At 37.6% G+C, this 15,721-nt stretch overlaps 1 protein-coding gene and 1 non-coding gene across 6 annotated transcripts; both read right to left on the bottom strand.

Moving 5' to 3' along the window:
* Positions 1-370: 370 nt before the first annotated feature.
* On the bottom strand, positions 371-12,806 carry pprc1 (PPARG related coactivator 1). 5 transcript variants are annotated; one of them, XM_087803342.1, is made up of 14 exons: positions 12,520-12,806; positions 10,879-10,977; positions 10,652-10,804; positions 9,687-9,764; positions 6,369-7,986; positions 5,754-5,807; positions 4,676-4,736; positions 4,430-4,503; positions 3,213-3,870; positions 2,940-3,140; positions 2,803-2,881; positions 2,621-2,742; positions 1,328-1,479; positions 371-807 (listed from the first exon to the last, which is right to left on the bottom strand). In XM_087803342.1, exons 1-14 carry the CDS (start codon positions 12,598-12,600, stop codon positions 704-706), a joined length of 3,534 nt encoding a protein of 1,177 aa, XP_087659468.1. In that variant the 5' UTR covers positions 12,601-12,806; the 3' UTR covers positions 371-703. The 5 variants fall into 5 exon arrangements, with proteins under 5 accessions (XP_087659468.1, XP_087659471.1, XP_087659470.1 ...); XM_087803345.1 differs by having other exon boundaries at positions 3,213-3,867; XM_087803344.1 differs by having other exon boundaries at positions 10,652-10,801.
* Positions 1,547-1,683, bottom strand: LOC148069715 (small nucleolar RNA SNORA76). The gene has a single exon (XR_015713109.1). It is a non-coding gene; the product is annotated as a small nucleolar RNA SNORA76 (small nucleolar RNA).
* Positions 12,807-15,721: the final 2,915 nt, after the last annotated feature.

Here is a 15,721-nt window from a genome sequence, read left to right as displayed (position 1 = left end):
GAGCTCAATTGGAATAGCTCTAAAAAAAAAAAAATCAAAGCTCACACAACACACAGTAGGGAAGAAATAAAGCTGTAAAAACACATTCAAGTATTATGATCTTGATCAGAAAAGTTAAAAAGCACATGTTTAATGAGGGAAATTTTAAATGCAGATCACTGCAAAAGATAATCATTGTAGGGCATTATGGGCTCACTGGAGGAGGAGCTGTTGAAGTTTAACAAAACTATTTTACTAGTTTTAATTTTTTTCGTGAATTTCTCTGAGGAGATGAATAAAGTATCTATCTATCTTTATCTATCTAGTAGCAGAGTATTGTCAAATGTCAAGTCAGATTAAATAATTACAGTTCGAAAGAAATAAAGAAGCCTTTGTTGTTTTTTTTTTTATTTCCATGGTTCATGTCATACATCTTCTGACAGTCCAGGAGTTCCACTTCACCCCTTTAAAAATCATTTTTCATAACAATTCAAATTAGACTTTACATTTAAATAAATCTGTGACTTATTTCATTTTTTTTTCTTCACTTTTAGCGATTTAATTAGAAATATTCACTTCAATAGAAGGTGTAAACTTGCAAAACAAAATGAAATACACCAAACCAAAGTAAACAAAAATAAAGACATCTGTCGACAAGTGTTGCAGGTAGATGAGCCGGACGTGGGCTCTGAGGTAAGAGCTGCATCCTCTGACGGGCCGTTTGTTACCTCTTCAGATTCTGCTGAGCCCGTTTCAGTAAAGTGTCGAAGTCTAGTGCGTCGTGATGACTGGCCTTCCCTGGCAACGGATCGTACTCCCTACAAGAGTCTGAACAAACACACAACATTGGTTTAGACAAGGGGAAGAATCATTTCTACAATTGTTAAGATACATTTTTGTTCCGTATCTTATGTTGCTATGGTGACGCCAGTGTTTATTGATCTACCAATGGTGAAACTCATTTCAAATGTTGGAAATCATACTTTTGTTACATTTAAGCATTTTTAAATAACATTTTCAAAAAAAAAAAAAAAAAAAAATCATCATTTATTTACATATAGGGTTTGATATTCTTATTCAAATAATTTAAAAATACATTTTCTTTTTTCAGAAGCCTTTCAAATTCAATATAAAAATCTCTGTATAATAGTGATGGTAATTGTACCAACATTTTGACATTGAATTTAAAAGACTTAAAATCAAATATTGAATCAAAATGTATTTTTTAAATTAATAAAGTTACAATATCAAACTGATTTTTTTTTTTTTAAATATCCATTCTCTTCTTCCACTGCTAAACTACTTCCACAGATACTGCATATTAAAGACCCTACATTAGTTCTCTCACCTAAATCAGCATAAGTGCTCTTGCAGAACTGCCTTCTTCCACCAAAGCACAGATCAAACGGAAGCTCGTTGGCTTTCCGCAGTTTGTTTCCACTTTCAATAGCGTTGAAGGCGTCAGTGGTTTTGTAATAAGTTACAAACCCGTAGTTGTCCCTGTCAGAAGAGGGGTTCACATTAGCCGGGGGTCACAGGTAGGAGCGACATGACAATTTACACAGGTGGGTGTGGCTGTTCTTAAAAGAGCCTTCTGGGAGGAAGATGCCAGAAGACCCCAGTTACGACGAGCCTGACTTTCTTCTAGCACTGACGCTTGGCCCAAGAGATCATGGCAGGATCAGGAGGGTTCAAAGACAGTGCACTTTCTATGTGTCACCATATGATTGATGATACTTTAAGAGTGGCCAAGTTTAATGCAATCATTTCTTTATTGAGGTTTCATTTTATTAAATAATTGAATTAAGAATTCTAATATCTTTCAAATGTCTATGTAGAGTTTAAAAATTCCAATAATGTAAAAATAAAGTTTCTAAATTCTTTATTATTTTGATATAAATTTTTTAAAAGCTACCGATTACAACATGCATTTAGAACATTTAAGAATATCCAGCCGTTTAAAAAAAAGGGAAAATATGTTTTGTTAAATCAAAAGTATAACCTTTCAGAAGATTATTCAATTCAATAATTCAAAAAGATCATTAAAACAATTTTATAAAAAGGTTTAACATTATAAATGTAAAATTGAGAAAATGTAAACGGTACATAAATCTCACTTCACCATGAGCATCCTTAAGTAATGAACAGTAAGGGCTATATTAATGGTGGGGTAGGTGATTTTGAAAGCTTTGTGAGCAAGTTGAGAGCTTAAAAAGCCATTATGGTTATAAATCTATGGCTGTCTCACACCCAAAGCCATAAAGGTTCACATTGATTAAAGTAATCACAGAAAATAAGAATGTGTTGATTTAGCTAATACAACTTGTACAATTGTAGAAAAGTATTTTTGCCATATTTTAAGTATTATTCATGGACAGAAATATGAGATTCTCTTCACAGCCAGAGGGTCAATGTTGATCATTTGAATGATCTCATAAAAAGCTTTATTCTTACAAGGTAAAATTATAAAGAACTTGATGAATACTACAGTTTATATAACAGACTATGGGCAACATTAAGATTAAGGCTGACATGCATGTGCTCTACAGAGATATTGACTTCTAAAGTTGGAGCACGTTTTACACAGAAAATTAAATCAGATAGTGTTTGAGTCAACAAAACATCTGCTCCTCCAACTCACCCTTGATCTCGGAAATGAAGCGTACACTCCTCAACTTCACCGAAATAAGAGAAGCGGTCCTTCAGCTCCCGCTGGGTCATTGTCCCGCTAATCCCACCGACGTAAACAACACGGCGTTCCTCCTGCAGAGCGTCGCTTCAGTTATTCCTCTTCAAGAATCTTTATATAAAATATCCACTTACGATCGCCTTCTCCTTTCGCTGCTTCACCTCCTCAGGGTTGGGCTTCACAGGACAACTGTAGCTGCTCCGATATGAAGGACTGCAAATGAAAGTCAGCTTAGATTTGAGGGAGGAACAGACACAAGTCAAGAGTCTACCTGCGAGAGCTTCTTCCTCGGCTCCACTGAGCTCGTCTTTGAGGGGATCTGGACCTGGATCTAGAACGACTCCAGGAGCCAGACCGGGAAGACGAGTACGAGTACCGTCTTCTTCTGGGTGGGGAGCAGGACCTGGACGAGGACCGGGACGAGGACTGAGACAAGGACCTGGAGCTGCTTCTGGAGCTGCAGGAGCGATACCTGCTCGAGACGCAGTAGTATTTATGAAGATGAACATGAAGGAAACTTTGGCTGATCTGGCTGCAGCCTCACCTCTTCCTCTCTGGAGATCGAGATCTGGATCTAGAAGAGCCCGAGTCTGAGGACAGAGGACTAGGGGAGCGTTGGGACCTTTTCCTGGAACAGTCCACAGATCTCCCTCTGGGACCGGGTGAGCGAGAAGCTTCATGGTCGCGGTAAGATCTACCACTCGGGCCTTGTCGTTGGTGGCTTGCCTCGAGGCTCTCCTGCCTCACTGGAGACACATCAGGGGTCTCTAAAAGCAAAGACCTCTCTGGAGCATCAGGGCTGTGGCCCAGACCTTCAGTCCGTGACCCTCTTGGATCTTTAGTTTGAGGTTTGGAACACTGGACAGATGATTTCTGTGAATCTTCCTCAGACACTTCCTTGATGGGCTTGATTGTGATGGAGGCATGTTTCTTGATGTTCCAACGTTTGCCAGCGTCTGCCTGATGGATGTCGCCGTCAGGGAGACAGTAGTCGTGGTCCAGGCAAGCAATGGCGGCTGAAACCGTGGGTGCTGGAGCTGGAACCGTTATGAACTTGGAGCGGATCCCCGGAAGAGGGCGAGCTTCGATCTGAATGACCTTCAACTTCAAGGTCTCTGAAGTTCTTTCTTTTCCCAGGAGGGCGGCCGGAGCTAGAGGTTTCCACATCTGGGGTGGAGGAGTGGCTGGAGGAGTGAGCGCTGCTGGAAATATGAACACAAGAATCAACACATGAGGCGACTCATCGTCCATATTTTTAAGATAGTCAGTTTTTATCTTTAGTTGTGAACAGAGCCAGATGACTTTTCATGGAAGCATGTCATTTGATAGGTGGTGAATGATAGAAAACATCTTTGACCCTTTGGGGATATACCTTTCGAAATGTTCAAATGAAAGCCCGAATTTCTCAATGTTAAACATTTCAATAAATCCAAAGTTTCAAGCATTAAATTATTTTAACAAAATAAAAAACCAAACTGCCATGTTGAAAGAAAAAAAATATATATATTTTGTAAATGAATGCATAACTAAATTCTAGAAGAACCTTTTTTTCCCACACACTTATTCTAAGAATTGAACAACATTTTTTGGAAATCTGCCATAATTAACACGCCAGTACTACAACATCACATGATCATGTGTACGTCATACGATTGGCTGAACGTTACATTTGGTTTCTTCTGGTGACACCATTATACTAACATTTAAACAAAAGTTTCTCCATGAGCCAAAAAAAAAATGGAGTTTGTTTTAATCATTTACCTGCAGTATTTGCAACATCGCTGGCTTTCACTCGCTCTACAGCAGTACTAGCAGTTCTGGCCACAACAACCTCCCTGTGAAAAACAAACATTAGCTCCTACCATCAGAGAGCGCAACAGTTTCTGCTGACACGTGCGGATCTGCGGCAGGTCTTGGCACAACTGAGTTGTCATTTTAAACTAAGGCGACTCAGAAAAATCCTCCGTCACCCACACAGAGCAGCGTGGAAGCTGTAGGGTAACTCACCTGGAGTTTCCTACAGCTGCTGCTCTACCAGAGACCTCCGGCACACACTTCTCCTCTTTGGCTGCAGAGCAAGAAGAACAGTAGAGTGAGTTTCTTTAATACCTTAAAATGTGACCAACTGGTGGAAAAAACTAAAACCCTCCATTTTATCAGATGAATCTGCCTTCTCCGACATATAAAAGATAAAGACGGTTAAGGAGCAAAAAACTGTAGTAAAATGTATGTCTGAATGACAATTGTCATTTTTGGTTTAATTTCTGTGTGCAAACTATAATTGAGACCTTAAGATCCAAGTGTAAAATGATCAACATGAGACGACACTGTAAAACAAAAAAAGCATTTTTTTTGTTATGAAGAATGCATACACATTCTTCCCGTATTTGACGGGAACGTTTGTGGAAAATGGAATTGAATGCAGATCATGCTTGAATTTGTGCTAACATTGCAAAATATAAGCAGGATGTAGATAAAGTAATATTAAAATATCTTATTTCATAATTCTGTTATATCTGGGCATAAATTCAAATACTGAACAGATGGAAGAAACATTTGTCTGGAGTAATTGTGTCAGCATTTATCAATGACATTAAAAAGGAGACAAAAATAAGCATATCAAATTAAAGAAAACTACTAATACGCAGCAATGATGTATAGTGTATTCTGTGCAAGTAAAATGTTCAAGCATTTTATTCGTAGTAGCATTTTTTCTTTCTGTAGTTTCCCTGTTCAAGTGTCGTTTTTCAATAGAACTTACATTTTAAATATATATTTATACATTTACAGTTTAGAACTAAACTGTATTTTCCGGGACACGGGGGTTTCACACTGACAAAGACTATAAGTGACTTCAATAGATCTGCTGACGAGGCAGAACGTCAACAGCTGAAGCGCCTATCTATACATGCCCACTTTGGTCAGCAAAACCTACAGAACCAGCGATCTTGACAAAAGAAAATCCCTTTTAAACCACTTGTGTACAAGTCAGAGTTTCTGCAATACTACAGGGCCGAGCAGACCATTGATGCCGACAATATGGAGCTTCTCGGATCATGTGACCTGTAGCGTGGCCGTCGCTTACCTTGGGTTTCCTCAAACTGCTCCAGCAGACTGGTCAGATCAGTGGCTTCAATACCTGGAATGAGAAATGACCAACAATACAAATGTGAAACTAATTTGGTAAATTATTAAAAAATATAGCATAAAACTCACTAGAACTCATTTTAGCCATTATCAGCCGAGAAGCTTTCGTGTGTCATTTAAAAGGAAACCAACAACTAAAAATGTTGTTTTTATAGTGTTTGTGTTAAAATATGTCCTTTGGTCTCTAAAGAGGTTTTGTCTTTTTCCCCCACTATAATGGCAGTTGTCATCTTTGTAACCAACATAAAAACCTGAACAAAGTACCTCCTGAAAGCCAGATGTGTAGCTTTGACTTTATTCTTACTAAAAAATAAACTACAATTCAACAAGTCTTTTTTTTCTTTTTTTTTTAAGGGCCTTTCACAACAGCCCCAGTTATGAAAGTGAGCCTATAGTAACACAGGAGGGTCTCGGGAGGGAGAAGTTAGACTTAAATTCAATTTTATTTCAAGTGTCTCATCATAAAGTTATCTCAAGACAATATACATTTGAAGTAAGACTATAGTTGATTAAGGGAAAACAGATCCCAGCAATGAACTTATGTTCAACTCACCCATCTCTGTGGTAAAAGACTGGATTAACTCCTGTGTCTGGTCCCTTCTGTTCTGGCCCGGTACCGTTATGGGTTTTGCCTTCTTTAAGGCTGGGACAGAGGGTTGTGATGCTTTGGTCGGGAAAACCACTAGAGGGGCTGGAGCAGTTTTTCTGGACTGGGCCGCTACTTTAATTTCACTCGTTTTAGCAGCGGTGAGTTTTAACACAATCTCGGGTGTGGCAGGTTTGACCGACACCATCTTGGTCTGATTGTTCTCCACAGACACGACTCGCTGACCATCTGAACATGTGACAACTTTCACAGCTTTTACTAAAACGGACTCTTTCGGGGGACTGATGATGGAAGTGGTTTGCCGAGTCGATACCGGACAAGGCACGGCATCTGAAGGGTGCGGGACCGTCGACCCAGTCGAGGTGTCCACCTTAGGCGGAGGTTTGGCTGCAGATGTCGTGGATACTTTGTTCACCATCATGTAAGCCGGTGGAGCCAGAAGAGCCTCGGGGGTTGGTGGCGCACATGGCCCTCTTGGCTGCCAAGCAGGTTTGACCTCATCCTGGTCCTTCTTCGCTCCTAGCAGGTTCTGGCACCGGCCCTTGGGACTGGGGTCTGGCAGACAGGGAATAGGGGGAAGTTCTCTTGGAAGCTCTGGAAGTTTTGGCCATTTGGTGCTATGGTCTTCCTGTTTCTCAACAGGAACTGGTTTCTTCTGCTGTCTTAGCCGCCGGTACTCTGCTAAACTAAGGGACTTGGGTTTTGGTTCGGGGACGGGGGGCTCGGGGACAACGGGCTCAGCAACGAGGGGCTCAGCAACGAGTGTCATCGGTTCAGTGGTTGCGCGAGATTCCATCATGCCAGGATCAGGGACTTCTTGGGGGTGCTCCATTTGTGCTGGAGCACTGGGTTGGAGTCCCTCGGGGTCACATGGAACACTTGTTCCACTTATACTTCTTTCAAGAGTCAAAGAGGTAATAACCACTGGACTTCTTTCAAGCTTGTCAGGACTTTCTTTTGCTGCAGGTTTTGAGCTCCGAAGAACTCTTTTCTCCACCACGCTAGTCTTTCGCTCCTTTTTTGACTTCCTTTTCTTTTTTCTATTTGAGGATTTCTTTTCTTTCACCTTCATTTTCTCTTTGACTTCATCTCTTGTTGCTTTATAGTTTTCTTGCATCTTGACTTCTTCCTCATCGTCATCATCCACCACTATATGCTCTGAGCTGTCTTCTTCCTCGTACACCTTCTGCTCAGTCGAGTCTTCCACAGCAGCAGCAATGTGCATGTTCAAGTCTGGGATGGCCACGATGGGCTCTCCATTCTCCCCCTGATCCACCACCTCCAGTAAGATGCCCCCCGCTGGCAGCATCTGCTCTCCCACGTCCTCGTCCAGACAGATGGTCATGCAGTACGGGTGCATGTGTCGGACGATGTCGCCCAGGTTCAGAGAGAGACCCTCCAGACTCTCCTGCTCCAGGTTGATGGACAGCGGCAAAGTCAGTTCGTCCCATTCAAGGTGATCGGTCGCGGGAGAGTCCTGTCTGAGTGGGCTGAGCGTGAGAGAGCCGTCGTCCTCTTCCTCGCCATCACTTCTTTGGAGAGAATTCCGTTTTCTTGTGATGCTCTGGAACAAGCAAAACATTCATTTTAATTCAATTATAGGGGTCTAAAAAAATGTTGCTACGTATATCACAATATTTTTATTTACCATACTGTTCCGATATTCAACAACACTATCAATTTCTTGTTTTTGTAATATTTTTTTTCATCATAGTTATTTTACAGTTTAGATTTAAATAAACTGGAATAAAAGGAGGAAAAGCACATAGGGAATTAGAGGGGGGCCGGGAGACACTTTAGATAAACTTTATTGATCCCTCTGGAAGTCTCCTTCAGGAAATTGTATTGCCAGCATACAGCAACAGACGATAGATTCATGAAACAAGAACAAAGTGTAATAAAAAGAAAGTGCAAGATGACACCATCTAAAGATAAAGCACATAGATCAAAGAAAAATACAAACATAGAATATCATCATCTTTTCACAAAACCCAAATTAAACAGCCCAATAGCTCAAGGAATGAATGAGTCCCTGAGTCTATTAGTGTTTAGTAATTTCACAATAGTTTAGACCTGTGTCAATAGCAGCAGGGGCAAAAACATTATTTTTAAAGTTTACCTTCTATAAACTGTTCTCCTTTACATTGCGATGTTTTATTATTTGATGCTAAATCTAGCCATATTTCTTTGTATACTTATTACTGCTGAAATCTTAGTCCGCTTTGCTTTTTTGCTTTTTTAATCCGTATTAATAATTACTCTGTTCACATGAAATAACTTGGCAGTCCAGTTTGGGCCCCAGGGCCTTCAGTTTGACATGAAGTTTAGATTGTTGCAATGACATTATTCTTCCAGTGGGGGGAGCCAAAAACTAAAATCTTCTAAAAAGTTCCATTTTAACATTTTCTGATACGAATTTTTTATATAAATGTTTGTTTAATTCAATTCAATTTTATTTAAAGTGTCTTATCATAACAAAGTTATCTCAAGACACTATACAGTTGAAATGTTTAGTTTTCTGAATGAAGGTCTTTATATAAAGTTTTATAAAATACCCTAAGCATTGCACATCTGTGTGATTCAAAGGATAGGGCTAAACTGGACAGCCTTATTAAGAAGGCGGTTACATCCTAGGGCGCCCCCTGGATCCTGTGGAGGAAGTGTGTGGTAGGAGGATACAGAGCAAGCTGGCCTCCATGAGGAAGAACTTATCCCACCCTCTCCAGCACACACTGAGGAGCTCCATCAGTGATAGGATGCTCCATCCCAGGTGTGTGAGGGAGAGGTACCGCAGGTCCTTCCTCCCTGCTGCCATCAGACTCCATAACAAGAACACACCAAGATAATTATTTAACTGCACCTTTCTTGTTATTTTTGTAAATATGTTGCATTTATAATATGGTGCAGATTTCTATTTTATTCTATTTAGATTTTTTTCATTTTATTTTTTATTTCTGGGTGTTTTTATTTTTTGTATATTGCCGTTTAAACCGAATTTCCCCTCGCGGGACAAATAAAGGATTCTGATTCTTCTTGGCAGAATTATGTAGTTAATTTAACAATGTACAAGTACAGCCTTCTTTCAAAACAAGGGTTGCTGAAATGCTTTAAAAATGAAGGCTTAATATCCAGAGAACAACTGCCACACATGCTTTATAACTTTAACAGGATTTAACATATGACAGATGGACTTAATTGATCCCTCTGGAGGTCTCCTTTGGGAAATTGTTTTGTATTTTGTAATTGTATGTTCAAGTTTATTACCTTTGCAGGTAGTGGTCTTGAAGAATAGGGGGAATCCTTCTCTGGTGGTGATCTGGACAAACATAGCAATCTCCGTAGCTGAGGAGAGACGAATTAAGGTTAATTTGAACAGAAATCGATATTTGCAGTTAAGTTTCAGGTGATAAAATATCTCGCTATGCGCTGAAGTCACACCTTTTGTGAATCAGATTCAGGCTAGTTTATTGGAATCGTTAACATAATTTGCGTTTTTCTGATATACGATTATACCGAGAGTGCTATTTTATTTACATTTATTCTCAAAACCTTGTTCATTTTAAAGCAGGGAAGACTTTTACATGACTTAATTATTCAAGTTATTACAAAAGTGTTATTATTTAGTTCTGGACTTTTTGTGATCAGTTAATAAACTTGACTTGGATGTTTTCACTTTGTTTCACCAACTTGTCAACTTCACAGACAGTCTACCTATTTTTTCAGGTTATAGGGAAACAAAGTTTGCAACTTTTTTACTTTTTGTTATCAAAATGCTGGTAAACAATAACCATTTATATGAATAAATACAAACTTTGTATTCTATAACATTGGCGATAACTTTATTATGTTGTGTGAAAGAATGATGTGTGGATGTGATGACTAGTACATTGGCTAATGACTAATACAACAACTGGTTGATATACTTCTAGTTGTAGTAACTCAAGGGAGAGGGGGATGAAAGACTAGTGGAGGTATCAGGGAATGATAACTTTGCTGCAGGAGGATCTGTGAACACTTAAATTAAAAGTAGAGTGAGAGAAAACGTTATGGATTAGAAAGAGAGAGAGATAGAGATATATATAAGATGTACATTTAAGCATAATAAGGTTGTAGTATGAAGGATTGTGCATTTGCAGAAATCATCAAATTGCACTGAAAAAAAGTATTTCTACCACTGAGGTACGCACTCAAGGACCCGCCTGAGTTATGTGTGACAGCTGGGCACTCACCGGAGAGACCTCTCTGCCCTTCTGACCCGACAGCAGATCCGAGTCAGGCAGTGTGTCGAACGGGGACAGGTTTTCGTCATCCACATTATCCAGGATCTCAGTCAGGGCTGTGAGCAGCGTGGCCTCGCTCTCATCGTCTAGTGATTTACCCTGCTGAAGCGTTCAAATAATGTTTTCCCCTCTAAAAAACAAATGGATTTGATGACAGAAAAAAAAAAAAACCTTACCTCCATCAGGAGGTTGTCATCAAAAATAGAAAGAATAGAGGTAGAGTCTAAGCAGCTTTGAAGAGCATCCAGAGATTCTTCTGATGTCAACTCAGTAGTCTAGAAAGAAAAACATTTATTACATACAAAATGTCTCAAAGGATTTGATGGACCCTTTTTTTTGACTCCATAAGAAATTATTCCATAGTAGATCTACAAAGTCTTTCAGAATCTGAAAAGGATGATCAATAAATGCTAATACAGAAAAAAAAAAAATCTAATGTGAGAATCAATAGTATGTTTTTTTTCTTAAATATAGAAACTGAAAACATTTAAATATCAAAAAGAAATGTCTTGTTCCTACCAAATAATTGTCTTCTTTAACGTCACTTCAACTCTCACTGACCCAGTTTTATCTTAATCATAATTTAAGCCCTTCGTACAAAAAAAACGAATTATTGTATTTCTGGGAGTTTAAAATCATAGAGTACTTGACAATGTACACAAACATGAGGGATTAATCAAAGTAAATGGAAAAATATCATGTATATAGTAGTCATGTGCTTATTGGAAAATGTATTATTCTAAAAGAAATAGTTTTCTTGTGGACATTATTTAAAACTACAATTTTATCCCAGACCTTCCATAACTTGTCCAATCTGATACCAGAATGCACTTTCAACTGGTGTGCTATAGAACCACGTGTGAGTCCACACATGCAGTCAGACGAGTCTGACCCTCACGATACCCCGTCCACATCAGGAACAGACACACGTGTTACAATACAACACAAACGGCTCGACTCAGACAACACTATAGTGTAGTAAAACAACATAGTAATATTTAATTTGAGACTTTTTAAATCAACAGACTATAAAATAATGCGGTTTCTGGCGTGCATTTTCAAACTGTTTTACTGCGCATGTGCGGAAGGAGCCCACATGTGATTCAGACTTTACCGCATGTGTTTAATGAATGATATTTTTAATTTTATTTCAAAAGGGATTCAAATATCAACATTGCAACGTTTTTACTCAAACAAAAGCATACATGTCATGGTTTTATTTTATCCCAAAATAAGACCACGTCACCGCAATGCACCGGCCTTTTACTTTAAAGTGACTTTAATGTGAATTTACTGACTTTGATGCGCTTTAAAGACAATGAAGAGACAGTGACGCGGATTTGTCCACGAGTGCATGTCTGCTAGCTTGTTGCCATGTTGTTACCACGTGTGGATGATTCAGAGGATGACCAAAACGTTAAGTTATGTTAAGGTAAATTATATTGATCACAAACGTGTATAAATATAGAATACACACAGTGTTGGTGTAACACTTGAATATTATACGACTGTCATGCTTTATTTCAAATTGAGCTCGTCACCAAATGAACAAATTGTTAAATAAATTAAATTCCCACATCAACACAATTATTTGATACAAACATACGAATACGTGCATATTGTAGTACTAATAAAGCTGGTAGTTATAGTACAAGTATATTATTATAAGCACTGGAGCTCCTGTGTTGGTATCCACGTGTCAACCACACTGGTCCTCTGGCAGTCACAACACTTTCCACCATCACACAAGAACACACAACTTCTACACGACGCACAAGAACGTTGAAACGTAAAGAAAAACCATCGCAAACACTCACGTCATCTAGTGTCTTGAAGGGGAAAAAGTCCATGTTGCAGGCAGTGAGAGTATCCTCGCCTGCTCCCCACCGCGACGCCATCTTGCTCCGTGGACTCGCCAGTCGAACTAGTTCCACAGACAAAAGTTATCAATGGTGCAGCCGGCTGCAGACACGTGGTCACACGTTCCCGGCAAAATGACGTGTAAGGAGGAAGCGGGGTTCAGAGGTCGGCTGGTCACATGTTGTAGTTTTGTAGGCGGTGTGGTGACTGACGCCTCCAGATGCAGGCGAGTAGAACCTACAGAAGTTCCACTGCTTTATAAACGGTTCCTCTAGCAAAGAGTGTCGCCATAGACACGTGGTAGAAAGTCTTTATACGAGTCTGAAGAAGCTTTCACGCTTTATACGTCATAGCCTTTGTGACGCTACAAATGGCGTGTACATTTTATGTAGAGAAATAAATTAGTTTTATTAATACTAGCCTGTAAATGAAAAGTGTAGCTCAAAATACAAGCAAAAATCTGAAAAACAAACATAAAAAAATTAATATACCAATTTTAATTCAAGAATAACTTTTTATTCATTCTATATTTACAACACAAAAAAAATATTGTGATGTTTTAACAGTAGTTTTTTTTTATTATATTAATTCATCTTTTTATTTCATTTGTATATTCTGTAATGCCAACAAAACAAATTCCTTTTAGTTCTTACAATGCTGACAATAAAAGTTTTCTGATTCAGAATCTGAAAAAAAAGACTACTCACACAAGTTTACTCTTTCAAACTCATTTTTTTGCTATTTTATTAAATAGTTCTTAGCAAATTATTAGCTATGTGGATTAATCTTCAAACTCCTTAATATTGATAATAGTATTTATTTATTAATAAGACAAGACGTTATTTATGGTGACTATGAGCATTTAAAATGTATTCACTGAACTAAGAAGAGGATGTTTTAGGGCAGACACATAAGTCTGTAATGTAGTCAATTTTACAACTATTCTTTGCTATTAAATAGCATTAACTTTTTATGATAGTTTTTGTACGGTTTATATTTTAATAAATTGTGTACAAATTAATTATATATATTATATATTTATTTGTTTGATTTACAAGTTACATGCAAATATTTTGAGCTTTTTTTCATTTTTGTGTTGCAATTAAACATCCGAACGGTAGATGGCAGCAGTCATTATGTCCTCTGCATCTAAAGGAACAATAAAATCTTGCGACATCCCGGCAATGACTTAGGACAAGAGGATACAGTGGATGCCAGCAGCTTTTAAAGCTGATGTTTGGACATAATTTGGTTTCAAAACAAATGAAATCAGTTACGACTTCATCAAGAGTCATGTGGTCTGTAAATTCTGCAACACTAGAGTCAAGTACTCGACAATACCACAAATATATATAGTACATTGGTTCCTACAGAATCATATCATATCAATTTATCTTATCGGTGCCCCTGTATCATGATACATATCGTATCATCAGATTCTTGACAATACACACCTCTATTAAATAAACTGAACTCAGTAATATAAATTGAACATTAATTTAAAACAAATCAATAACATGTAAACACTGAGAGATTCTTTCTGAACAAATGTTCATAGACAATGTGTAGCCAATGTCAAATATTTCACAAAAATATTATTGTAAGTAGACTCTTGTATTCCAACTACGACATGAATGCTACCAGAAAATGTAGCTCTGCAGGACAGTATTATAATGTGTAACTATCGCCATGGCAACTATAGAATTCCCTTTCAGTGCTGAAACTTGAAATGCAGCAATAATGAGTCCAGCTCTGCACATAAGCTTGAGTACAATGATGAGGGATAAGAACAGGAGTACCTGGTCCAGCCTTGATGATCGATGTTGTCCTTCCAGCACTTCCTGTTGTTTCTTTATACGTTTGTTAATTAGTGTACAGTTTATTGCATTTATAATATCGAGACATTTTATTAAATCCGACTACTTCATGCAATAATAGGAATATTTATCCCCTTTAATTCAGTCTGGTGAAGTAGCCTTATCACGAATATTTCAACATACAAGTTGAAAAATTACTACGTTTTTTTAATTCAACTAAGATCATTGGTTAAATCATGTGGAGAACAGAACAGGTGTAATCTTCAACTTCGTCCACTAGATGTCTATCGAGGTCCATTTAAATGATTGCCAAACCATTTGTTCCCTTTGTCTACATGTAACTTGGCTTCTATTCAGTATACTATGTTACTTTACTACAGGCTTTATGATAAGAAGCTATTTTTTATTAATTCATTTTCCTGCGAAATTCGATGTATCTTCTTTATTTAATTTATCGTGTCATTTAAATCAATAGTTTATTTGTTTATGTTGTGTCAAATTAATCATATATTTTTCGTTGACATCAGTTAAATACTTTTTTTCATTTAATTTACTTTGTCACAAAGATGTGTACGAACAGGACCTTAAAGCCACCTCATGCTCAATTGTATTTTCTTTTTTTCTCACCCTCAGTGTGTGTTGTTGTTTGATTTTCTCACTGTTCGATCTATTCACTGATCAGAGTGTTTAACGTCTGTTTATATCTCCCCCTCAGAATCACTGATACAACATGTTTGAACATTTAAAACACCCATCTCTCGATAGTGAGCAACAGCGTCACCTGCAGGTCAAAATAGAGACCGAGCCAGAGAGGCAAATATAAATATCGTACATTGGATTAAATAACATGTTATGTATTATTGAACGTGGAACCTCATCTTAACAAAATCAGCAAGAAAAAATTAACTCATGATATAAACATTTATAAATGAATACATTTATAATATACAAAAACTCAGGTAATAACTAAAATATAATTAAAAAAAACATCACAATGTATTAATTTCCTGTATTCATGTCAGATCAATTATCTCAATTGTTTATGTTTAACATCTAGAAGACTGAAGGCTCAGTTTGATGTTGTAAATGTTGCTTGGCTGAGAAAAACAGTTTCATTCTATTTTTATTTTTATTAATTTATTTACTTGTTAGTTTGTTTCTATCTCATCATTGAATTTTGGACAGAAATCAGAGATTTGTTTTAAACTTATTCAACTGTAATCAAACAATATTCAACTGTAAACAAACAATTTTCAACAGTGATCAAACAATTTTCAACTATAATCAAACAATTTCAACTATAATAAGAAACATTTCAACTGTAATCAAACAATTTTGAACT

The sequence above is a fragment of the Callionymus lyra genome, chromosome 11 (assembly GCF_982586985.1).
Source record: "Callionymus lyra chromosome 11, fCalLyr1.hap1.1, whole genome shotgun sequence".
NCBI classification, from domain to species: domain Eukaryota; kingdom Metazoa; phylum Chordata; class Actinopteri; order Syngnathiformes; family Callionymidae; genus Callionymus; species Callionymus lyra.
The sequence above is the reverse complement of the archived record's forward strand: the minus strand, read 5'-3'. Positions and strand labels throughout refer to the sequence as shown.